The sequence below is a fragment of the Anolis carolinensis genome, chromosome 4 (assembly GCF_035594765.1).
Source record: "Anolis carolinensis isolate JA03-04 chromosome 4, rAnoCar3.1.pri, whole genome shotgun sequence".
NCBI lineage: Eukaryota > Metazoa > Chordata > Lepidosauria > Squamata > Dactyloidae > Anolis > Anolis carolinensis.
The window spans coordinates 31,024,660-31,050,088 of record NC_085844.1 but is presented as its reverse complement, the minus strand read 5'-3'; the positions used below and the strand labels follow the sequence as shown (position 1 = coordinate 31,050,088).

Sequence of the window (25,429 nt, the reverse complement as noted above, 5' to 3'; positions counted from 1 at the left end):
TGACTTTTAAGAGGAATTAGATCAATTGGCTATGAGCAAGTACTCCTTATTCGACATAGTCATTCTGAATGTTAGATTGACACTTGTAATTCATAAAATTAACTTTTATAAATTCTTGTCCAGAGTCAGCAGGAAACTGAATGACCTGTTGCTGAAACAAAGCAAAACAAAAATCAGAATGGAGCTATTGCTCTCATATCTTTTTTGTGGATATCCAAGAAAGATGTGATTGTCCTCTGTGGAAAAGTAGAATTCTAGAATAGATCTATGCTCAATCTGAATCAGAAAGACTTATGATTTCTCAAGAGAGAAAATCCTTTCCAGACGTGATGTTCTACCCAACAGCACAGTTTAAGCAATTGGTATTTTTTTCTGACTTCAAACCTTTTATTGCTAGAGATATGTATCTGTTGTCTTCTGCTACCAGTGATAAATTATTAATCATGTTAGAGAAGGAATGTTTAGGTTTTCCATGCATTTTAATGTCGTAACTATTTTTTGCTCAGTGTAAAATTTCAGTTTCCAAGATTTTAAAGGATTATTCTCAACCAGTGTTTTATGATGTGTTCCTTGAATATCATAATGATGAAGATAAACAACAATACCTGTGGGCAGTGCCAGTATTAAACTTAAATCTTCAATACAATGAAGTGTTTGTAAACAAAGGTAAGAATATTTTATTGATTAACTATTCTCATTTATCATAGTTTACATACTTTAGGTTAATTGTGATAGATACTACCCAATGGCTATTCAATAATCTAAAACTATTACTTTACTCTGCAATTATATTAATGATCTAATATCATTAATCTTCATCTACCCCTCATCCAAATTTCATCTGCATGTACAAGGAAGTAGAAAAAATAGATTTCCCAACATAATAGAATAGGAAGAGTGGTAATTCAGGCCCCTTCTACGCTGTCTTATAAAATCCAGATTATCTGCTTTGAACTGGATTATATGGCAGTGTAGAAGGAGCATCAGATTCCTATGTGTGCCCTTCTCTCCAGGAAGACTGGAAGTGTTTTTAATTAAGCATAGTTTTGTACTATGTCTGAACCTGTACAGAGCTCTTCAATTTCTTATAATAGATCAAAGTGTTTTAAATAGTACTTTTTACCTTTAGGAGATGTGAAAATTGCAAGACTGAAGATAATTCTAATTATTTCTTAGTCCCCTTCCACACTGTCCCTCTATCCCAGTATCTGATCCCAGATTATCTTCTTTTTTTGTTTTTTTAATATTTTTTATTAAGAAGAAGTTTTAGCTACATAAAAAGTGGGGAACAATAAAATAGACAGAGAAAAGTAGGAAAAAGAAGAAAAGAAAAGAGAAAAGAAAAAAACTACTGAAAAAAATTGTTCGTGACTTCCGTTCTTCTTCCTTCCGTTTTTTGTTTCTTTTATCCATTAATCTCTCCCATAAAAAGAAAAAGATAAAAATATTGGAGAGTATTAAGATTGTTTCCTTCCCTTTTGAGTCCTTATTTTCTCTTTATATATTCTTCAAGGGATGACTAGTCCATCATTTTTAATCCTTTGCCAACATTTTGCTTTAATAAAAAGGTTAGTTTATCCATATCCTTTATTTCCAAAATTTTAAATAGCCAGTCCTTTAAATCTGATGCTGCATCCGTCTTCCATCCTTTGGCAAAAACATTCTAGCTGCCGTGGCAAAGAAAATGAATAATTTTCCTTCGTTATGGTCGCCAAAAGTTTCTTTAGCCAACATTCTCAAAAGATAATATTCGGGTTTCATACTAAAATCTTTTTTCAAAATTCTTTGACATTCGTTGTGGATGTTTTTCCAATAACACTTTGTAACCTCACAAGTCCACCACATGTGAAAGAATGAACCTTCTTTTGCCTTACACTTCCAACATTTCTATCTGCATTTTTGTACATCAATCCCAGTTTTTTCGGTGTTATATACCAGCGATGAAGCATTTTTAGCCAGTTTTCTTTTAGGTCTGAGGCATATGTATATTTCATTTTATTTGTCCAGATTTCTTCCCATTCTTTTAATCGTATTGGTCTACCTATATTTCTGGCCCACTTTATCATTGAACTCTTTATTTCTTCTGTTTCTGTGGCCCATCCAAGAAGTTTATTATAAATCCTTGTTATTAGTTTTTTCTCCATTTGTAGTATCCTTTCCCACACATCCTCTTAAGTAAAACCAATTTTTATGTCCTGGTTATAATATTCTTTAATTTGTAGGTAATGCAGCCATGATACATCTTTATATCTTTCTTGTACTTCTTTATGTGATCTTAAGCAAGGTATGTCCAAATTGGGTTGTATGTCTTTCAGGCTGTGTGGCCATGTTCCAGAAGTATTCACATATGTCCAAATACTCTGTAAGTAATTCTTTGTAGGATGGCCATTTCACCCAACCAAGTAACCTTCTCTGATTCACTTCTAGTGGAGATACCCATCTTAGTGTTTTCATGTAAAAGTTTCTTTTATATCAGTCCCAGACTCTAATTAAGGATGACCTAATAAAATGATTTCCAAAGTTTTTTATCAATATTGGTTTTTCCATACCAAAGGTATGAATGCCATCCTTTTCGTAAATCAAAGCCTTCAATCGTAAATACTTTTAGGTTCTCCAATTTAGTCCACTCCTTTACCCATGCCAGTGCACAAGCTTCAAAGTAAAGCTTAAGGTCGGTTACTCCAAAACCTCCTCTTTTTTTCAAATCAGTCATTACAGTGAATTTTATTCTTGTTTTTTTCCCATTTCAAACAAATTTCATCAACTCTGCATTCCAGTCTTTAAGAATCTTCATGTTCCAAATTATGGGAATATTTTGAAACAAAAATAACATTTTCAGTAGAATGTTCATTTTTATCGCCTATATTCTACCCAACAATGACAGGTTTAAATTTTTCCAATTCTTTAATCCTTTCCTAATTTCTTTCCACTTTGAGAGATAATTATCCTGAAGCAATTGGTTATTCTTAGCCGTTATCCAAATCCCAATATACTTAATTTTTGTCAAAACCTTTAGGCCAGATCTCTCATACAATTTCTCTTGGTTCTCTTTATTCATATTTTTAGTCAATAATGTTGTTTTTTTCCTGTTTATTTTAAAGCCAGCTACTCGCCCAAATTCTTCGTGTTTAACCACTTTGTTCTGTTCTTTCTTGGTTCTTCAATAACACAGATCAAATCATCTGCAAAGGCTCTTGCCTTATACTCTTGTTTATCTATTTTAAGACCAATTAAGTTTTTATCTTTTCTTATATTCCTCATAAGGACTTCTAACGCACAAATGAAAATTAGAGGGGATAACAGGCAGCCCTGTCATGTTCCTTTCGACATAGGGAACTCTTCTGACATTTGTCCATTGATCATTAATCTGGCCCATTGTTGGTCATATATTGCTCCAGATTATCTTCTTATCCCAGATTATCTGGCAGTGGAAATTTATATAATCCAGTTTTAAGCAGATAATCTGTGATCGGATGCTGGGATATGGGGCAGTGTAGAAGGGGCCTAAGTCTGTTCCAAGGGAGGTTGGGAGTTTCATGTTCCATAATCCCAGAAACCAAGGTGGGAAAAGGCAATGGATAACTTTTGCAGAAGAAGCATCTCACGGAGAGTTGGTGCCTCTTATCCAAGGCCCCTTATCCAAGGGTGCCTCTTAGCCAAGGCCCCTTCTACACTGCCATATAAACTAGATTATCAAATCAGATAATCTACATTATCGTCTATACTGCCATAACCCAGTTCAAAGCAAATAATCTGGATTTTATATGGCAGTGTAGAAGGGGCCCCAATTGTTTTCCTGTAAACCTTAGTCCGAATACTGAGAGGAACTCCTTCTGAAATGCTCCTGAAGAGGCAACAGCTGCTAAAGCTGATATGGAAAAGGAAGTAGTTTGTTTTCTGTCTTCTGTATTCCTCATTACCATCCACATGTCCTCACCATCCTTTGCTTCCTGTACTAGGTCTCACCACATTCTCTTGAAGTTCTTCTTCATAAAGTCCATTCTTCAGATGAATGTCACAAATTCCAGCTTGTTAACCTATCCTCTGCCAGTTTGTCCATCCCTTCATGTTTTATCTACAGCTGATGGAAATGCACAGCTCATGGGCCTCTCCACCAATGAGCCATCCGTGTTAAACATAGCTGTGCATTATATGCATATTAAAGAACAACAGCTTCTTGAAGTACACATCCTCAGAACACACCATAAGGCATCCTACACTGAAAGGTGGAAGAAAGCAGTTCCTTGAATTTTTAATTCTGCCATGCGGAATTGCTGTTATTGCTTATTAAACTAAAAGTTGCCAGAGGACTTCAAGCCAGCACAACACGCTCCTCAACTCATTTTGGCCCAACACAATCCTGTTTGAATGAATTATATATTGGACCTAATCAGGCCATCTGGTACTGAATTCAGGCTGTCTTTGAACTGCAAGCACAGCCCTAGTTTTTATATCAGTTTTAATTGTTTTCTACACATTTGAAAGCATGTACCTAACAAAAGAAAAAGTTTTTTTCTTAAAATATATTGTTTTATTTAGTAAGATTCATTATATTAATGATAATATAATCTATGCTTCTTTATTTTTTCATTCCTTTTCCATATCCAAATTTTCTTTAAATATTGTAATTTTACAACTTATTTTTCAAAGGCAGCAATATGAACAGCTGGCTTTTGACACGTCGGATATTTTTGGTGGATACTTTAAGCGGTCGAGAGAATGAACTGGGAAACCAACCAAGAATAATCCGAATTGCTAGTGAAATAACTATAAGGTGAGCTGACATGAAATTTGGAGACTACTCTACCTCTGATTTATAAACCATAACTTTGATACTACCATGATTCAACTGGCTAATTGATAATGAAAAGGGAGAGAATCTTTGGGAGTAAAATCCACTGAGTTTAGTGGAATTTACTTGCAGGTCAATGAGCATAGGATCGGAACATAAAAGTCTTGTTTGAAATAATACAAATATGGTCTTTGATTTAAAGAAAAATATAGATGTAACTAAAACATCATTAGTACAGATAAGTTTTTCAGAATGCAGTCTCTAGCATCTATCGAGAAATGGTTGGCTACTTTTAGAACTAAATTTTAGCTTGCCTTTCTGAGACAAAGACGGATTCAGATGACATTCCCCATATCTATGCGAGTCATTGTAGGAAGCCAAAATTACTTATACTAAAACGCAGACTAAAAGTGAGTTTCTGTTTCTTCTTCAGTGTATAGCAGTACCTTATATCAATTTTTAAAAACTATTTTGATTAACCCAGGATTTGGATTTTTTTAGACTCTCCTTTTATTTCTAAGGTAACGTTTTGCACTATATCTTTTTGTAGTATTCGTCTTGTGCCTAACACTCAAAGAGGATCCATCTATCCCCCTCTCATCACAATTGTCTACAGTGATGTTTTGGTCCAAAATCCCAATACAGAGAATGTGATGGTGAGTTCTTATGTGACCACTGCATTCATTTGAGGTTTCTGAGTTTTACTGAACAGTTATTCAACAAAACAGAAATGACATAAAACAATACAAAAATGCCAAAAAGTGAAGTGACAAAAATGATGTACCCATATTTATATAGATTTAAATTAATGAAAAATAATATTGTCATATTTTTGCATAATATGTACAAGCCTTTAGCTAGCCTGCATATATAATGACAATCTACAAATTTGTTTTAGAAATTGGAAGGATGTGTGTATGTAAAAACTTTCTGGAGTAAAATGTTCCACAACTTGTAATAGAGCTTTCTGAAATTTATCTCTCTTTGCCTGTTATAGAGAAGTAATAACTGGTTCTATCGGTGAAAGGTCTGAATTCCAATAAGAATATGTGAAATAAAGAGCGAGAGTTTCTTAAGGATATAAAAAGACTTACCAAAACTGAATGAAGCAACAGTTGAAAGTTCTTTGTTGAGATTACACTCAAGTTACATTTCTGAGAAATGTCATGTAATAAATGGTGCAAAAATGAGCTGCCCAGTTATAGATGTCTTAAAAACTAGTCCTGGTGCCTGGGTTGTTGAATGGGAATAGAAATGGGTTTCTGGTTCACCTAAGAGTGTTGCTGTGTATTGACATATTTCCCTGGTTTTTAGCAATTATTTTAAATTAAGGAACTGATCAAAGCCTATGATTTCCAGATTGCCAGGAACTTGTCACAACCTATTTGTCAAAGCATATGGCTTCCAGATGCCTTGAGCTCTGGCAGTTCTCAATTAAGCACTTTTTGAAAAGAAAAGAGGTGATGCAGAATTTTAAAAACCAGAGCATACCTTATGAAACAGGGTTTACGCAGTGTCAATCCCTTCTTTCTTTCAGATTGCTGGTTAAGGCTTCCAAACAGTTTTGTGCACAAGTTAACAACTGTTACTAAAAAATATTTACATAATATTTAATTTGCCAAGCTTACTCTTGCAGTCTGTGAGGCTGTAGTCTTTCTGAGAAATCTTCTTACAAATGTCTTATATCTATAGATGATTTGTATATGAGGGATGTGGGCACTTAAACAGTATAGAGCAGTGGTTCTCAACCTGGGGTCCCCAGATTTTTTTGGCCTTCAGCTTCCAGAAATCCTAACAGCTGGCAAACTGGCTGGGATTTCTGGGAGTTATAGGCCAAAAACATCTGGGGACCACAGGTTGAGAACCACTGGTATAGAGTCTAGAGATCCTTTAGGTAGGCCATAAACCTCAGGTAGCATTTTCTCCACAGTCTTGTGAAACTTCAGTTCTGCACTGACAGACTATTTTGCCTTAAGAAGCAGGTTCCCTTGAGGGCGACTAAAATGATCAAGGGTCTAGAGAACAAGCCCTATGAGGAGTGGCTTAAAGAACTGAGCATGTTTAGCCTGCAGAAGAGAAGGCTGAAAAGAGACATGATAGCCATGTATAAATATGTGAGGAGAACTCATAGGGAGGAGGGAGCAAGCTGGATTTCTGCTGCCCTGGAGACTAGGATGGCTTCAAACTACAGGAAAGAAGATCCCACCTGAATATTAGAAAGAACTTCCTAACTATGAGAGCTGTTCAGTAGTGGAACTCTCTGCCCCAGAGTGTGGTGGAGGCTCCTTCTTTGGAGGCTTTTAAACAAAGGCTGAATGGCCATCTGTTAGGGGTGCTTTGAGTACGATTTTCCTGCTTCTTGGCAGGGGGTTGGACTGGATGGCCCACGAGGTCTCTTCCAACTCTATGATTCTATGAATACAGTGTTTATTCCCCCTAGTAAGTTCATGGCAGCTTTGAAGGTTGACATTGCCAAAGATATTTTTTTTACAATTTTCATCCTGCTCTTCATGTTCCTATATCATCGGATTCTTGCACTGAAACTTAAAAAAATCCTCAGCACATTAGATTAACAGTCTGTAATTTACATTTAATTTCACATCGTTGTGTTCTGTCTACCATAATTAAGTATAGCATGCAGTGTAGCAGTTGGGTAAGGTTAATTTTATTAATTTGTTAAGATAAAATATTTTTTTCTGTTCAGGTTTCTTTCTCAGTCAGCTATGAAATGAACCAGTCAGAGGCTCGCATACAAACGGATGTAAGTTCTCTTTCCACATTAGATTGTAGATCCCTTAGAATTTGTCTGCTGAGTCTATAATAGTTAGAAGTAAGACCCATTGAATTCAGTAGGACTTACTACCAAGTAGACAGGTATAGGATTTTGCTGTTAATTGTTGAAATCTTTTTTTTACTTTAGATAGCATTAGGTGTTCTGGGTGGCTTGGCAGTTCTGTGGTCTCTTCTCAGGACTGCTGGCTGGAAGAGGCGTATAGGGAGCCCCATGATTGACTTGCAGGTATGAATTACTTCAAATCTTAATTGTGATATAATACAGACTCCTTGATACTAAATACACCACGCTCCGATATTACCCATATCTAAAATTCCCCACTAAAGAAAACGCATACACCTTTTTTGAAATGTGACATTATTAAATATCCAGGCCCTTTGTGTCAGAGCAGCCTTGAGTGAAAGCGACATTTCTATCTATCTCTGTTGGAACAGTTTGTCCCCTGTTGTGTATAATAAATTTATAATCTGGTGTTGTAGACAGTTCTGAAGTTCTTGCTGTTCTACGCTGGAGACCTTGCAAATGTTTTCTTCACTATCACAGTGGGAACAGGGATTTATTGGCTTATATTCTTCAAGGTAGGTTTCTCTGTTTTCTTCTCTCTTCTTTGTAAGATAGAGAGTTATGAATGATTATATGCCATCTAAATGTTTTCATGTTTTATTTTTTCCTTTTGGCCATTCCCATCAGACTATAGAGGCAAGTTGCACTTAGTAAAATAGCCTGTGTGTTTTTTTTTCCATTTTTCCCTATTCACTTCCTCCTCTCATTCTAAATGTACTCACATTAGTTAAAAACGGGCTAGTTAAAATGCTTCAAATCTGAATTTTCTTTAAACTTTAGTAATTTTTGCTATTTTTGTAGTTAGACAGAAAATATGATGTGACAATGAAAAGTATTTATCGACAGTCTGTTTTAAGAGAGGCCTTTCATTCCACAGGCACAACAGTTTGTCTCTGTACTTCTACCTCTGCCAAGTCAAGAAGACCATTTTGTTGCTTATATTTGGTGTGCATTTCTTCTGAAGGTAAGCAAGTTATATTTTAGTAATGTTGCTATGCTTACTTTTAATGTAAAATACTCTGTGCATGGATTCTAAAAGATTATTCCAAGCAAATAATATTTTTCTGTTTTCCAACGAAACAAAGCCTTAATGGTAAGTGCCCTTTCTAGTATCCAGCAATATAATATTCAGACCTGCCCACTTGTTTTCTTTGGAATTGTTTTTAAATGGTTTATTGATTTATCTGTGTGTTCTCAAATCCTGAGATGATTATTATTTATGGCATGGACACATAGATGTTGAGAAGAGGGAAAAACGAGCCACCATGTTCTGTCTCTAAACTGTCACCTTTTTCATGTGCTTTGTGTACATTACTTCTGCTAATAGTTATAGGACCTGGAAATAATGGTTTGGCTCCCCCCCCCCCCCCCCCGATTTTACACCAAACTCCCCTGGATTGCATGAAATTAAAATGATTATTCATATTTAATTCTGAATTATTATTGTCTATTTTCAAATAATGGTCATCCTTTCCCAAGTTCTAATTAAAGTTTGTCTTTTTCTACAAATAATTTCTTTAGATAATCCAATTTTTGCACCTGCTTGCTTCCCAACTTTCTATTGATATATTTTTCATTGACTGGGAGCGTCCTAGAGGAAAAGTACTTAAAGCTGTTGAAGGTATTTAAAAACAAACTGTTCATGCATTACTAGAAAAATTACCATATATACTCATGCATAAATCGACTTAATGTGTAAGTCAAAGGCAGGTTTGGGGGCCAGACTGATGGATTTTAATAAAACCTGTGGATAAATCAAAAGTCATTCCATGGAAAGAAAAAAAACTCAGTGATGCCTCCAGGGGTTCATTCTGGCTGCCTCCATTTTTGCACCCACACAGTCTAAAAGGTCAGAGTAGCGTGGAGTCACTGCTTCTTTTAGGTTCTCCCAGGATGGCCTAGGCTTTTGCCTTTTGCCTCTTTACTCAGAGAAGGGAATTGTGCCTTTTTTGATAAGGGTTAAGGTACAGCACATTAACCCAGTTTTGGGGGGGGGGGGGGGATTGATTGAAATTTCTAGACTTATGCATGAGTTTACACATGACATTTATACAGTGGATGTAGCCACCTAATAATTATGATTGATGACAGGTGTCCATGATAACCATCAGAAAATAGAATGACAGATACTCTGCTTCTGCAGTTATGAGCATTTCTTAAATTCCATTGATCCTGAGACACTGTGTTAATAATTGCCTTAAACCAATATCCAGACCACAACACTTTTTTCCTTCAGTTTCACTGCCTGAAAACTGCATTCAGTTAAGAAATGTTTTGTTTGCTCATTTCCCTAAAAATGAATATTGCTTTTGTATCACTGACACTAGGGTTTAAAACCTTTAAAAATAATGTTTTCCTTCTCCATAGGAGAAGGTGGCATAAGAAGTATTTCTGCACCAGTCAGTATATGGAGGACATATTTCATAGCAAATGAGTGGAATGAAATTCAAACCATCAGGAAAATAAATCCTCTGTTCCAAGTACTTGCAGTTCTCTTCTTTTTAGAGGTGATTTTTGAATTTTATGATCATTTATTTGGTACTGTTAGTTTCTAAACATGTACATAACATCCCACCTTATTTGACTAATGATACAGTGATGTTGTCAACACTGAGCGCTGCATAAGCTTGTAAATGTATTATTTTAATTAATAATTGTATTATCATACAGTAGTTAAGTTCAGTTATCTTTGTTCATATTGTATGCATACACACATACAAGATGTTGCATGTTAAGAAGTTATATAAGACAAATAGGCTTCATTATTATACAGTCTTTTAAAAATGTGACATCAACTAAAGATGAGTCTGTGTATGTTCCAGCTGAATAAAAGTGAATAAAATGATTATTTGATGCTGTACCATAATCAAACTATACAAGACAAATGAAGATTAATTTCTTCATGTATTTGTTAGGAATAAGCAACACAGTTTAGCAGTAAAGCTACTTCTTTGTAATCTTCAAAGCTATTGCTACATTCATTTTGGGTTAGATTATAACAACTTTGTAGCTTTGTGTCTTGGTGCCAAGTAATATTTATAAAGTCCAAAGTTAATCATAATGCTCTGTTTTAGTACCTTATTCTATTAAGCAGAACTCAGTCAGTGATAGCTCATCACAATGGATAAATCTTTAAGTTTCAGAACTAAAATTGTGCCATGTTGATGTTAATTTTTGCAAAGTCTTACATAAAACTGATTCATCTGACTTTGAAGAGCAAGTGCAATGTTAATGAAATCATTTGCATAAAATTTAAGATGTACAAAATATTACCTGGTGTTTTGAACTCTGGTGTATGCATTAAAAAAAGAGATGACAATCCTTTCAATTTAGAGAATTGGGGCAGATAGCAAGTGAAGCAATCTATAAATGTTTTAAAATGTTTCTTTCAGTTTGTTGGATTTTCAAATCTGGCCATAATGGATTCTTCTTCAGATCTCACTAGAAGTCCTGAGAGTTACATTGCTCCCTCCAGTCGCATTCTTAGATACGGTGTATCTGCCGCAATTTGGCTAGTCATTGCCATAATACAGGTACGATTTTTCATCAGCACTGCATAGTTAACTGTCACTTTTAATTATACTCATTATCCAATTATTTTATTGATTAGTAATAATCAGACAGATGCCTTATTAAAAACACAAGTTATTCTTTTCTGGTTTTCTCCATTTTTTTGGAAATGGCTATTTGGACTTTTATTTCCTTATGGAGGAAAATAGGAAATGAATAGCTAGTCAATTATTAGCTGTGATTTTGATCACATCCAATTCATATCAAAATTCAGAAATCTGAATATTTAAACTATCAATTTATTTACATTGCAGAATGAAAACACCCACTGTGTTTTTGCTTTTCATACAAATCCAAAAAACCTGAAAATATAGTAAACCCTTGAGAGGGGACAAAACCTGGCAGACTGCAGACAGATATATCCAGGCAATATTTTTCTAGCCATGTTTAAAATTTGCTCTAACATCTCTAAACGTTGGTTATATTCACTGCACTTTCCCTATTTTTGGAGCAGAATGAGGAAAATAGAAACAACTTTCATCCACTCATTGATATATTTGATTTGTTACAGATAATTTACTTTTCTGTGTTTTATGAAAGATTTGTAGAAGATAAAATAAGGCAGTTTGTTGACTTGTGCTGTATGAGCAATGTAAGTATTTCATATTATACTTCTGTTTAACAGTTTTCTTTCTAAAAGTTATTGATACTTCCAAACCTGTAAGCAAGGTCTAGGTCAGGGGTCCCCAAACTTTTAAAACCAGGGGCCAGTTCACGGTCCCTCAGTCCATTGGAGGGCCAGACTATAGTTTTTTTAAAAAAACTATGAACAAATTCCTATGCACAATGCACATACAGTAGAGTCTCACTTATCCAACATAAACGGGCCGGCAGAACGTTGGATAAGCGAATATGTTGGATAATAAGGAGGGTTTAAGGAAAAGCCTATTGAATGTCAAATTACATTATGGTTTTACAAATTAAGCACCAAAACATCCTGTTTGAAATACAAAACCCCTGGAAGCTGGGAGCACACTAATATACTGTAGATTAATCATCTCTAGAATCCCATATTGAGCAGAGCAATGGCAACACTGGGAAACAAAAATTTGCTAAATATTTGATATTGGTCAACTGTCTCCAGAATCTCACCTGGAGCTGGGTGGCTCTGTGTTGGGAGGAGGGCTTGGCTTGTGCCTTCCAGCCTGGCAGAACGGGGATGGGCTGGAGAGCCTCTGAAGGGAGGAGGGGGTCTCTTGTGTTTCTAGGGTGCTATGCCTCTAATGATTCTTGCTTGGGTTAAAAGAGGAGGAGGAGGAGGAGGAAGACAGAAGTGCAAGTTGCTGCAAGGCTGACAGGGGTAAAAGAGGGAGAAGAGGGAGGAGGAGGAGGAAGAAGAGTGCGTGGGGGAGAAAAAGGAAGGAGAGAGAGAGGGGGGATCTGGAGCAAAATGTGTGTGTGTGTGCAGGAGGAAAGGGGGGTCCTCCGCCCGCCCACCCAGGTAAGGAGATTACAGAAGGCAGCCAGCTGCTTTGGCTTCTCTCCCTCCCCATTCTTTCCTTCCAATCATTGATTTGGAAACAAGGCCGGTTTGGAGACACGAGGCTCTGCCTGCACCAAGAGAAAGAGGGAGGAAGAGCCATGCGTTTCCTTTTTTTCCCCTCCTCCCTCCCTCCCTCCCTCGCATATAAATGGCCCCCCATGGGATGATTCACCCCCCTTCCCTTCGGAGATGCGCTTTCCTCCTTCCAGTTTTTTCGAAAGGGAAAGAGCCACAGCTCTCACCTTGGATTGAGTGAAGGATGCAATGTTTCCAATTGGCCACTAGATGGCGTCGGATAATACGGAGTGTCGGATAAGCGGAAGTCGGATAAGTGAGACTCTACTGTATCTTATTTAGAAGTAAAAAAAACAAAACGGGAACAAATACAGCCTCAGTGTTAATGTTAATGTTAATAATAATAATAATAATAATAATAATAATAATAATAATAATGAGGGTTGGAAGAGACCCCTTGGGCTATTTAGTCCAACCCCCTTCTGCCTTTGCGCACCAAAAGCACAAGCAAAGCACCCCTGACAGATGGCCACCCAGCCTCAATGTTTGTCAGGACCCAGGCTGCAGAGCACCAATAACCATACGCAGAGACCAGAATCTAACTAATATCTTTATTAAGGAAATATATAAAGTCAATAAAAACAAGTGTAGAATATAGTTCAGAAGTAGACCTTTCAGGAAAGGTCAAATATAGTCCAGAGAAATAATGTCCAATATGTGATATTAAAGTCCAAAGTTATAATCCAATAACCGAAACACACACTTTGCCAAGCAAAGTGTGGGGAGAAGACAAGGTCCTTAGGTCCATAGAAACTTGGCAATTTGGCTGGAAAGCAAACTTGATACTTGGCTAGAACAAGACTTGAAACAAGGCAACAAGAGTAAACAAGATCCGTGGCAAAACGCGGGACAAGGCAAGGCTGGAAACTTGATCTGTGGGCAACGCGGGACAAGGCAAGGCTGGAAACTTGGTCCGGGGAACAGGAAACCGGAGTTCGAAGTCTACACACGATCTCACTCCTCCAGCTGACGAATTGACTCCGCAAGGATTTCTTTGCGGGTAAACACCTATATAGGATCTTGCTTTCCCGCCAAGGAACACTTTCCCTGGGGAACAAGAAACGAAACCCATACTATGTCCAGATGCATGACTCCTTAAGATTTCCCAAGGGAAACAGACTTAATCGGCTAATTGTCTGGCAGCAATCCTGGCGCTTCTGCGAATCGCCTCCCTAGCGCCTCTATCTTGATTATAATAATCCCGGCGAGAAAATGGGGGAGATTTCTGCTCAAGGCTTGTTTGGCTGACTTCTTGTGGCCAAACATCTTGCAGGTGCAAGGGCTCCAATTCTGGCTGAAACCCAAGTTTTCCTCTTCATCTGCCACAATAGTACTAGGAACGGGACTACATGGCCCATGAGTCATCACAATGTTGATGATGATGATGATGATGATGATGATGATGATAATAATAATAATAATAATAATAATAATAATAATAATAAATCGCACAGTACTAAACACTTGAGAAGTGTTCGACTTGTGATTTTGATACAAAATCCAGCATATATATCTCGTTTGCTGTGTTATACTGTGTCTTTGTGTCAATAATAATAATAATAAAGAGGGTTGGAAGAGACCCCTTGGGCCATTTAGTCCAACCCCCTTCTGCCTTTGTGCACCAAAATCACTGGCAAAGCACCCCTTAATAATTAATTAATAATTAATTAAAATAATTAAAATACCATTATAAACAAGCAAAGCTTTGGAAGGCGCGCACCAGGCGAGGGAGGAGGTGGGAAAGGCGCGCACCTTTCCTCCTCCCTTGTGCCGCATGTTCCTTCCTCAACGGAGGAGGAGGAAGCCACCGCTGTGGGGGCCAGATAAGTGTCTCTGATGGGCCGCATGTGGCCCCCGGGCCAAGTTTGGGGACCCCTGGTCTAGGTCCTGGGCTCTAATGAAACCCCTGATATCCCTAATTCTTGGGAGGAGGAGCCCACCCACTAATGGGTTAATCCTTGCATGCCACTCTTTCCTCTAGACAGAACTTGTTAACTTTCCTCTCATGACCCCTTTTGGCCTGAGAAATTTTTATGTGACCCCAGGTATTTAGGTATATAAAATAGTTATAAAAATCAAAGCATGTGTAAGGCTTGCTAAACAGACTGATATTCCTATTTATGAAGTACAGCTGGAGAGTCTAATGTGAACATTGCAAGTTGTTGCTAACAGATTCACGCAAATGTCTAAAACAGCCCCTAGGTGTCATGCTACACAAATTTTAATGACCCCAACTTTGAGCCAAGACACCCCATTTGGGGGTCAGGACCCACAATTTAAGAAGCAGTGATCGAGAAGATATTTTGTGTTGTCTTTCCAAGCTGTATTGGGCCTGGAGAGTCAAAACCAGATGGCACTGCAAGTCCTACGGAAGTCCCATGGAGCATCCAGGTGGCTAGGAATTGGCCACTTCCAACCTAAAAAAATGTAGTTTGTTTTACTTTTGACAGATACCATAAGCTAGTTACCCATCAGTTGTTACCATCAGGTTTGATTACTTCTGTGTATGGTAAGGAACCTGGAAAAGAGTATCCAATCCATAGTTCACTAGAATCAAGGAGCTGCCTGTAATAATATTACAATGTTATACTTCCTGGGAGTACTGTAGCCTAGTGTGCTTAAGTTAAATCTCTATATTCAGACAGTGAATACTAGTGAATACAGGCAGTCCCCAAGTTACAAAGAAGTTCTGTATGTTTGTTCTTAAGTTGAATTTGTATGTAGGTCAGAATAGGTACATCTTTTAAGTTTAACTCCAACTAAATATAGGGGTGTGCACAACTTTAAAAAATGCTGGGATTTGATGTCCAAACTGTATTTGGCTAAGAAAGAACATATGTAGCTCCCTCGCCATTTCCTTTTATCCCACAGAGTCTCATTCTACTTTGGAAAAAAATCAATGAAATATTAATAACTGTTTTGTTTTGTTTCAATTTGGAGGGAATCAGTTTTTAATTGTAAGTATAATTTGTGAGTATGAATTTATACAAATTTATATGACTTCCTAATTGCCCTCTGAGATTTTGCACACACCTGATATATGTATATGTATATATTAGCTCTTGATAGTATAGGGAAGGGATAACACCCCTGTGGTGTTTGTTTTGCTGTTCAGCAGATTTTACCTCACTTTCTGTCCCTGCGGTAATTGGATTTTGAAAAATTTGGCTGCTTGTAGAAACAAGGATTGATGAGAAAACTTCAGTGGAGAACCTTTCTCCCATGATAACTCTGTCAGGAGTAAATTTGCCTTCCTAGGGGTAGATTTTTCTACTTCCTGTTGTCTCATCCTCATTCTGAACTATGATCATTTGTAACTCGGGGACTGCCTTATAAGAATAAAAATTGTTAGTATTTTTTATAATTTTAGTATTGTGTGTAAATGATATTTGAATATTTACATGTAGGAAAACCTTGAGTTCCTATCAGTTTTGCCTTGCTATCCCACCCCCCCCCCCACCCCACACACACACACACACACACACACACTTTTCCTTGTCCAGCCCCCCTGCCTTCACTCTATCAGTTCTAGTGTGGTGTGAAGGCATAATTAAACTCACAAAGATGCCCTCTTGATCCCATACACCCATTTCACAGATTCCTGAAGAATAAAGATTATCGCCAGTTGTGAAGTATATTGTTGCTTTCTAGCTTCAGCGTGGTAAGAATGATTACTAGATTTGGAAAATATATTAGTAGCCCAGAATTGTGCTTTCCTGGGGAAAAGGTGCCTCAGTTTTTTCTTGAAATGAAGAATTGTAAAGCATTATTTGAATTTGTATTTGCTAAGATACTTCATTCTCTCTCCTCCCATTATAGATTTCAGTCTTTCTGTTGTTACACAGATGCTTTGGGTATTATATCCATGGCCGTTCAGTGCATGGCCATTCAGATACCAACATGGAAGAGATGAATCTGAATCTGAAGAGAGAAGCAGTATGTAGAAGAATTACAAAAGGGCACCCACAGTCCATCTTACTTAAACTGCATTAGGAGTTGGTTTATGGGAGCAACAATGCTTATTATGTACTTACCGTAATTGTTACATAGGTTGCTACTAAAAAAAAAGAAAGAGTGCTAAAATATTCAGAGTAAAATCTGGTTATATCTTCTACTGAAAAAGTTAATACTAGAATCCTTTTACATCATCAGACATTCTGTATTAAATTCCAACTTTAAATTTAATGCTGCGAGCATGAGGAAAAATTATGATTTTTTTTTTGCTAGAAGTCACTCGGTTTCCACTATCTGTAGTTTCATTGCTGTTTGAGGGCTAGAACATCCATTATAACAGAAATTCTTAAACTTTTTCTAATTCCTTCATTGTCTGAGAAATTTTTACATGATCCCAGGTATATAGGTATGTAAAATAGCTAAAGAAATCAAATATTTCTGTATTTACTCAAGTCTAATGCGCCATGATATCTAATGCACGCCTCAATTTTCAAAACCCTGAAACTAAAAGAAAATTGCTGCCAAATGTAATGCGCAGCGGCAAAAAGTTGGTTCTTCATAATTTTGCCCAAAAAAAGTGTGTACTGTTGTTGCCTGCTTAGAATTCATTTGTTAGAAACAATCGTGTTGGAACAAAGCATCCAGTGATGGAAAATAAAACCTTGGGGTGCAGCTATGCTGTAGAATGCATCCAATTTAATTGCCTTGGTTCAGAGTCATGGGGGCTGTAGTTTTACAAAGATTTGAGCCTTCTCTGCTAAAGAATGCTGGTTCCTCACCAAACTACAAATCTCAGGATTGCATAGCTTTGAGTCCTAGCCATTAGAGATGACGTTTCTCAACGAGGGGGTCCTGAAGCACCTTTCCTTTTTGCTTTGGCTCAGCACTAAGATTACTGTATGACACAAATCTAACGCACACCCCAATTTTGGCAAGGTCATTTAGCCAAAAAAGGTGAGTGTTATATTCAAGTAAATACATTGTTTTGAAACAATTTTGGTAAAGATTAAAGCAAATTTGCATACTAATGAGATGGATGTTTATTCTTACATAACAAATTAAACCTTGGCTGAATATTTGATATTGTAGGATATAGAGCACATTCAACATTTTTCATGCCATGCTAGCATGCTTGGTTTGCAGCCTCAAGTAGCAGAATATTATCTGTTGACTCTCTTTTTTTCTCCTGGATTCATATAAAACAGCCACTAGTTGGCAAGCTACACATATTTTTACAGCCCCTACATTAAGTTAAAGCACATGTATCGAAGGCAGCCCACCATGTTATTTTCTTGGCCTGCAAGGCTTCCAATGCCAGAGCAACATAGTTACATTTATACAGTCTTACAATTACAACTGGCCCTTTGAAAGCAACTATAAGTCTTATGTGGCCCTCAGTGAAAATGATATCCCATACCGGTACATGCCATGTTTTCAAGCATTTAAAGATTGATAACATGCCGCCTCTCATTTTTTTTCTTCTCTAAAGTAAACATAAAAAAGCCTAATTTCACATATAAAGTTTGCTTCAACTGGTTATGTTTTTCACCTGTTGCTATTGATCAATTATAATCAAAATATTACCTTCCATAACAATTCTGATTGATATAAAAGTAATACATTATTATTAGCATATCAGTATATAATATTTGATTTCAGGTTTTTTGATTCCCCATTGTACTAATAAGAAAAAAGAGTGCTTACACAATTATTACTGTATTTAAAGTGACATAGAAAATAGATTATTAGGTTTATCTTTTTGTTTGTTTTGACCTAACATTTCTCCTTTGTATCACTTTTTCAGGAAAATCTATGTAGTCAAAGAGGTTTGCTACCAAATACAGATGGCCAAACATTTCAGATTTCTATTTCAAACAGGATGAGGCAGCATTATGACAGGATTCATGAAACATTAACAAGGGTATGTATATTGCTAAACTATTTGCTGCCATATATATCTAAATATTGTGTTTATATCCTGTTTTATAACATGTCATGGGACTCAAGGGGAATTGCAAACAATTTTAGGAGTTACCATTTGTTTAAAGAACTAGTTGACAAGAGATACAGTTTTTTCAGACCTTTTTCTTGTTGGTTGCATGCTTGGATAGAATCATAGAATCGTAGAGTTGAAAGAGACCTCACAGACCATCCAGTCCAACCCCCTGCAAGAAGCAGGAAAATCTCATTCAAAGCACCCCCGACAGATGGCCATCCAGCCTCTGCTTAAAAGCCTCCAAAGAAGGAGCCTCCACCACATTCCGGGGCAGAGAGTTCCACTGCTAAACAGCTCTCACAGTTAGGAAGTTCTTCCTAATGTTCAGATGGAATCTCCTTTCCCATAGTTTGAAGCCACTGTTCCACTTCCTAGTCTCCAGAGCAGCAGAAAACAAGCTTGCTCCCCCCTCCCTATGACTTCCCCTTATATATTTATACATGACTATCATATCTCTTCTCAGCTTTCTCTTCTGCAGGCTAAACATACCCAGCTCTTTAAGCCGCTTCTCATAGGGCTTGTTCTCCAGACCTTTGATCATTTTAGTCGCCCTCCTCTGGACACATTCCAGAGTCCGGAGTTAGCTTCATTTTCAACATCTCAGTCCAGAGTTAGCATCATTTTCCCGATCAGAAAAGGCAGACAAAGGAAGGACTGAGTGTATCTTAAATAAATAAATAAATAAGAAAGCAAATAACATATTCTATTATAAGCCATACATGTCTGTGAGTGGGTACACTAGATATTTCCAAATTATTTTGCATAACCTTTATGCCAAAAGTGAAACCAAATATTCTGGTTTAAGTTATTTTTGTTCACTTCTTCCCTCAGAAACATGGTCCTGTTAGGCTATTGAATTCCTCTGCAACTACATTTGAGCAAAGCACTAAGGCTTACCATACTATGAATAAATTCCTGGGCTCATTTATTGATCACGTATGTATAACAACTGACATTTAATTTAAAAATTGAATAACTGATTGGGGGGTGGTTGTTATGAAAGTCTGTGATTTCTTTTATGTAAGATTGTAGACCTCTTACTAGTCTGCATTGTATTTCTTTGAAAGCGTGGATTCACTGCATTGCAGTCAACACCAAAGCAATTCTCTTTCCAAAATGCTTTCTTTATGTAATTTGTGCATAGTGTTCTCCATTCTGGTACCCACGATATGGAACTACCTGCCCTGATAAATCCATCTCACTCCCTATTGTTAGTTTTAGATTGCCTTTGAAAAGGTTTTTGTTTCAGTAAGACTGTTATTTGGGCCTCCATTCTGAAGTGAAAATAAAAGATAACAGGGTCCTAAATAAATAGTGTTTGTTCTTTTTGTTTTTCAGTTATTTTACTGTAAAGATTTTTTTTGTTTTCTTATGGGTTATTGTTGTGTTTTCCCCTTGTATAGGTTCATAAAGAAATGGATTACATTGTAAAGGACAAATTGTTGCTAGAGCGACTCCTTGGAATGGAGTTTATGGAACCCATGGATAAAAGCATCTTTTACAATGGTATTCTCAAGCTTCATTTTCATTTTTATTTTTACAGACAAGTGACTCTAATAGCGTGTTCCTATTTGAACTTCAGTCTCTTCTTTGAGAGACTAATCTTCAAGAAAACAAAGTGAACAATATACAGTTGAAACTTTGCAATCTTTTTGTGCACATACTGAGAAGGAATGAAATATCTCTGTGGCTAATAAATTACACAGTAAGAGAAAGTTAAGATGTACCTAGAATCATAGAATCATAGAATCATAGAATAGTAGAGTTGGAAGAGACCTCAAGGGCCATCTAGTCCAACCCCCCGCTAAGAAGCAGGAAATCGCATTCAAAGCACCCCCGACAGATGGCCATCCAGCCTCTGCTTAAAAGCCTCCAAAGAAGGAGCCTCCACCACGGCCCGGGGGAGAGAGTTCCACTGCCGAACAGCCCTCACAGTGAGGAAGTTCTTCCTGATGTTCAGGTGGAATCTCCTTTCCTGTAGTTTGAAGCCATTGTTCCGTGTCCTAGTCTGCAGGGCAGCAGAAAATAAGCTTGCTCCCTCCTCCCTATGACTTCCCCTCACATATTTGTACATGGCTATCATGTCTCCTCTCAGCCTTCTCTTCTGCAGGCTAAACATGCCCAGCTCTTTAAGCCTCTCCTCATAGGGCTTGTTCTCCAGACCCTTAATCATTTTAGTTGCCCTCCTCTGGACGCTTTCCAGCTTGTCAGCATCTCCCTTCATCTGCGGTGCCCAAAACTGGACACAGTATTCCAGGTGTGGTCTGACCAAGGCAGAATAGAGGGGGAGCATGACTTCCCTGGATCTAGACGTTATTCCCCTATTGATGCAGGCCAAAATCCCATTGGCCTTTTTAGCCGCCGCATCACATTGTAGGCTCATGTTCAACTTGTTGTCCACGAGGACTCCAAGATCCTTTTCGCACACACTGCTGTCAAGCCAGGCGTCCCCCATTCTGTATCTTTGATTTCCATTTTTTCTGCCGAAGTGAAGTATCTTGCATTTGTCCCTGTTGAACTTCATTTTGTTAGTTTCGGCCCATCTCTCTAGTCTGTCAAGATCGTTTTGAATTCTGCTCCTGTCTTCTGGAGTGTTAGCTATCCCTCCGAGTTTGGTGTCATCTGCAAACTTGATGATCGTGCCTTCTAACCCTTCGTCTAAGTCGTTAATAAAGATGTTGAACAGAACCGGGCCCAGGACGGAGCCCTGCGGCACTCCACTTGTCACTTCTTTCCATGATGAAGACGACGCATTGGTGAGCACCCTTTGGGTTCGTTCGCTTAGCCAATTACAGATCCACCTAACCGTAGTTTTGTCTAGCCCACATTTTACTAGTTTGTTTGCCAGAAGGTCGTGGGGGACTTCAAATAGGACAGATTCAGTATCGACCTGTATAACCAAAACAACTTGTGTGTGTGTGTGTGTCTCACACTCACACCTGGCTAATGGCTCCATTAAATGCAACTTTCATATTGTGATTTCAATATTTTGAGCAACTGTTATTTCTTCATAGTCTTCTCTCAACAGTGACAAAATGCTTATTCAGGTCAAAAGAAACAAGTTATATTTTCTCACATTTGTTCTGTTTCATCTTAAAGTTTGTGTAACTCCTTTTGGCAGAATTAATCAAGTAAGCTTACTAAGCATATCATCACACTTTAGCATCACGTCATGTGCTAAAGTTTATATGAAGTCATTAGTCTTGCAGCAGTTTTTTTAATCAAAGCTGTCTTAGCCTTTTAAAAAAGATGTCTGTAGTCTACCAGAAGGGGAAACCCTATCTTCATAGCCAACCTGAAAACACAGGTTGTTGGCCTCTTTGGAAAGTAATACAAAAATTAGCTTCTGTCGAATGGACAGGAAGTGATGCAATTAAATAACCAATTCCTTGTCCACCAGCTTGCTTCAGTTCCATGCTGGTTGCTAGCTTTTCCACAGTCAACATAAATGTAGAGAGGACGAGGAAGATGCCCACTCACTTGCATAGAATTTCTAGTTGGCGCTGTTGATCAGTTATGTGGTTGTGTGTCTTCGAGTCATTTCCAGCTTATGGTGACCCTAAGGTGAGCCTGTCACAGGGTTTTCTTAACATTATTTGTTCAGAGGAGATTGCCTTTACCTTTCTGTATACCTGAGAGTGTGTGACTTGCCCAAGGACACCCAATGGGTTACCATGGCTGAGAGAAGATTTGAACTCTGGCCTCCAGGACCCAGAACTTGAACCCCTACACCTTATTGGCTCTCCAAGTGGTTAAATACAAGGTGGGCTAGTAGGAATACACTAGTGCATTTGATTGCTGGTTTCCTCCTCCACTTGTGGGGCACTTTCCCAGCTTGTGATGTATCAGTGGAGAGAGGAGGACGATTATGACAATTTGTCTCATTGGTTAGTTTCTCCTTTTCTGAACACCAAGCAAGTAATTGCCTGCAACTAAAAGTTCATGCTATACTGAAGTGTTTTATAAACAATTTCATTTATTTACTGTAATGACTATATTTGTGACACATTACACATTTTTAACATTTTTATTCATTTTCTGGTAGTTTTTAATTTTCATACAGGTGCCTTTATTTCTTGCAGATGAAGGACATTCTTTCAGTGATGTTCTTTATTATGGCAATGAATCTGTGCTTCTCATCTTTGATTTGCTGTTTTTCACTGTTGTGGATATAGGTTCTCAAAGTTTTGTTTTGGCAGCAGTTCTTACTTATTTACAACAAGAGGTAAGTGTCCTTAGTGGAATGGCACTGAAGGTACTTTTTTATTGTATATCAGGACTCCAGATGTATCTCATTTATCCACAAAGTTTATTAGTATCAGTAGAAAACTACCTTATCATTGTAATTTCCTAAAATTGGTAGATCCTATAAAAGTAAATTAATATGTATTGCTTTAGAAAGATATAAAGGAAAGGAAAAGAAGTTTTGGGGATCATGATAACCCACCCTCCCTCCACACACACACCATTTTATACATCTCATAACTTAATTACAGTTTTTAGATATCAGGTTTCTGTGAAGCCAATACTTGAAAGACCTGAACATAAAATGATACTTCATACAGTCTGTTCTTCCAGAGCCTTATATGTTACATGGAATTAAGGCACTACAGAACTTAATGATATCCTAAGCCATGCAATGTATTGAATGTCTATCCAAGACATCAACAAGAAAAATGTCTGCCAAAAGAAAATCTCAGTCAACTAGATCCTTAAACAAATAACTTCCAACAAGTGCTTGTAATACTCCTTGAGTCCCAGGACAAGGAAAAAAAGCTCAGCAAATAAAAACAATATGCAAGTGGTTTACCAATACACAGACCCTTCTTAATTTTTTCTTGAATCCTGTCATAATGTTGTCTCATCCTTCTTGAATGGAAATTTAAAATGTCTGGACATCTGCATTTGGTAACAAACTTCTTTGATTTTTCTGAAATGATACGTAGTCTGTCTCTAAGAAGCTGTAAGATACTGATATTCCAGTCTTCGCATACTTAATACTGTTAGTGTGACTATTAAAAAGTTTTGACAGATAAGTTAGCAGACTTCATCTCCATTCAAAAATATAGTCTCAAGGGACTAGCAAACATAAAGGTAATATGAGTTTCCACTAACTAATTGATTGGAGGTTCATAACCATATAAATAAGGCCAGAGCCGTCCCTAGGTGATTTTGAAGAGTAGGCAAACAGAATTTTTGCACATACCCCCAAACCAATAGCTCTCAAAAAAAAACCTTGCCACATTCACACAAATAAAAAACCCCCACTTGCCTTCCTTCCTACAGACTTCAGTGGAGGAGGCGCAGTTGAGGCGCTCCCGCGTGCACCTCAATATGCATGCAATATACATGCACGCGCACCCGGGAGCACCTTAACTGCGCCCTTTGAGAACATGGCGCCACAGGTAAGTGCCTAGTTGGCCTGGTGGTTGAACCGCCCCTGAATAAGGCAGTCCCTAAACTGTTGGAACCCTGGAGACAACAATTCATAAGATTATTTGACCCAGTCATAGTTCAATAGTACTGTTGACATTGGCATTGTACCCAACCCAACTTTGGAAAGCCCTTGCATAGCACCAACATGCAGCCTCAAGGGAACCAGTGTGTTTTCTGCCAAGGCACATCAGAGGCTGCCGATGGCTTCTGTTTCTATTCTTACGATGACGCTGTACTCAGGTCACAATACCACTTGTTCCTTTCAATATTGGGGCATTGCAGTCTTTCCAATGGCATTTTGCTTTTGAAGTCTGTCTTCCAGATTTCCAGAGTAATTTAACAATATAAGCTTGCACACACTTTTATCCCCTTATTCCTACACTTCTGTTGAAGTATTAACTGGGCTGTCATTATAAAGTTCTTCCAGTAATAGGTATGTTTAGAGAAGACAGCAGAAATTATATCGATATTAGTGGGAAATTCCTCCTTTTTGCATAAGAAATGTCATTCTGTTGTGAACAGACTTCTCTTTTGAAAAAGCTTACTTTAGGACTTAGTATTAGAATTATAAACACAACCCTTCATATTCACTGATTGATTTAGGTTGCTAAGACTAGGAAAAAAGATCAGTTTGAAGAGTGTCTCACTTTAGCATAACAGCCTGTTATTTACCTGCTGTACAGATAGTATTTTGTACAATTGGTGGCATAACATTTTCTTTTTCTGTGCTTAGATTTTTAGGTTCATTCGTAATTCAATTGGACAAAAGAATTTGGCATCCAAAACTTTGGTAGATGAACGATTTCTTATATAAACAGACATGAAGAAACATTATTTCTGGGAACCAATTGTGTCATGAAAAGTTTTTACAAAAGACAAATTCATTTACAGTACTTTGTAAATATCAGTGTACAGTATTTTTCTTTCATACTATAATTTACAAATACAATATTTTGGATATTTGGATTTATACTTTTGTATGTATAGAGTCTGATTAATCACATGTCTTAGAGGGAAATAAAGATGAAGCAAGGTGTCACTGGGAAATATATGCACCTGCTGTTGTGTGTCTTTTTTACGTTCAGCATTTTTGCATTTGGTTTTAAAATTTGATGGATTGTAGATATGGAACAATGTGGGGGATGTATATATAGAGGGCTGGAGATATTAGGGGAAAGTGTTCAAAGGGTGCAGATAGCCGGTGATTGCATCCAATGACATTCTAGATTGATAGTGAGAACCATTGAAGATGTAGAAAGTTTTGCA

At 37.4% G+C, this 25,429-nt stretch overlaps 1 protein-coding gene across 4 annotated transcripts in view; it reads left to right on the top strand.

Annotated features, from left to right (window-relative positions):
* LOC100559654 (meckelin) overlaps nucleotides 1–25,214 on the top strand; it is a 49,185-nt gene extending 23,971 nt beyond the window's left edge. For all 4 annotated transcript variants that reach the window (XM_062980178.1, XM_062980177.1, XM_003219490.4 and 1 more), the window contains 17 exons: nucleotides 507–666; nucleotides 4,651–4,774; nucleotides 5,343–5,448; nucleotides 7,497–7,553; nucleotides 7,713–7,811; nucleotides 8,066–8,164; nucleotides 8,527–8,613; nucleotides 9,171–9,270; nucleotides 10,017–10,156; nucleotides 11,042–11,182; nucleotides 11,731–11,811; nucleotides 16,597–16,713; nucleotides 18,536–18,652; nucleotides 19,559–19,663; nucleotides 20,131–20,233; nucleotides 22,810–22,952; nucleotides 24,897–25,214. In XM_062980178.1, coding sequence (XP_062836248.1) covers nucleotides 507–666; nucleotides 4,651–4,774; nucleotides 5,343–5,448; nucleotides 7,497–7,553; nucleotides 7,713–7,811; nucleotides 8,066–8,164; nucleotides 8,527–8,613; nucleotides 9,171–9,270; nucleotides 10,017–10,156; nucleotides 11,042–11,182; nucleotides 11,731–11,811; nucleotides 16,597–16,713; nucleotides 18,536–18,652; nucleotides 19,559–19,663; nucleotides 20,131–20,233; nucleotides 22,810–22,952; nucleotides 24,897–24,977 — 1,860 coding nt within the window. In that variant the 3' untranslated portion in view covers nucleotides 24,978–25,214. The remainder of the gene's footprint in view (nucleotides 1–506; nucleotides 667–4,650; nucleotides 4,775–5,342; nucleotides 5,449–7,496; nucleotides 7,554–7,712; nucleotides 7,812–8,065; nucleotides 8,165–8,526; nucleotides 8,614–9,170; nucleotides 9,271–10,016; nucleotides 10,157–11,041; nucleotides 11,183–11,730; nucleotides 11,812–16,596; nucleotides 16,714–18,535; nucleotides 18,653–19,558; nucleotides 19,664–20,130; nucleotides 20,234–22,809; nucleotides 22,953–24,896) is intronic.
* Nucleotides 25,215–25,429: the final 215 nt, after the last annotated feature.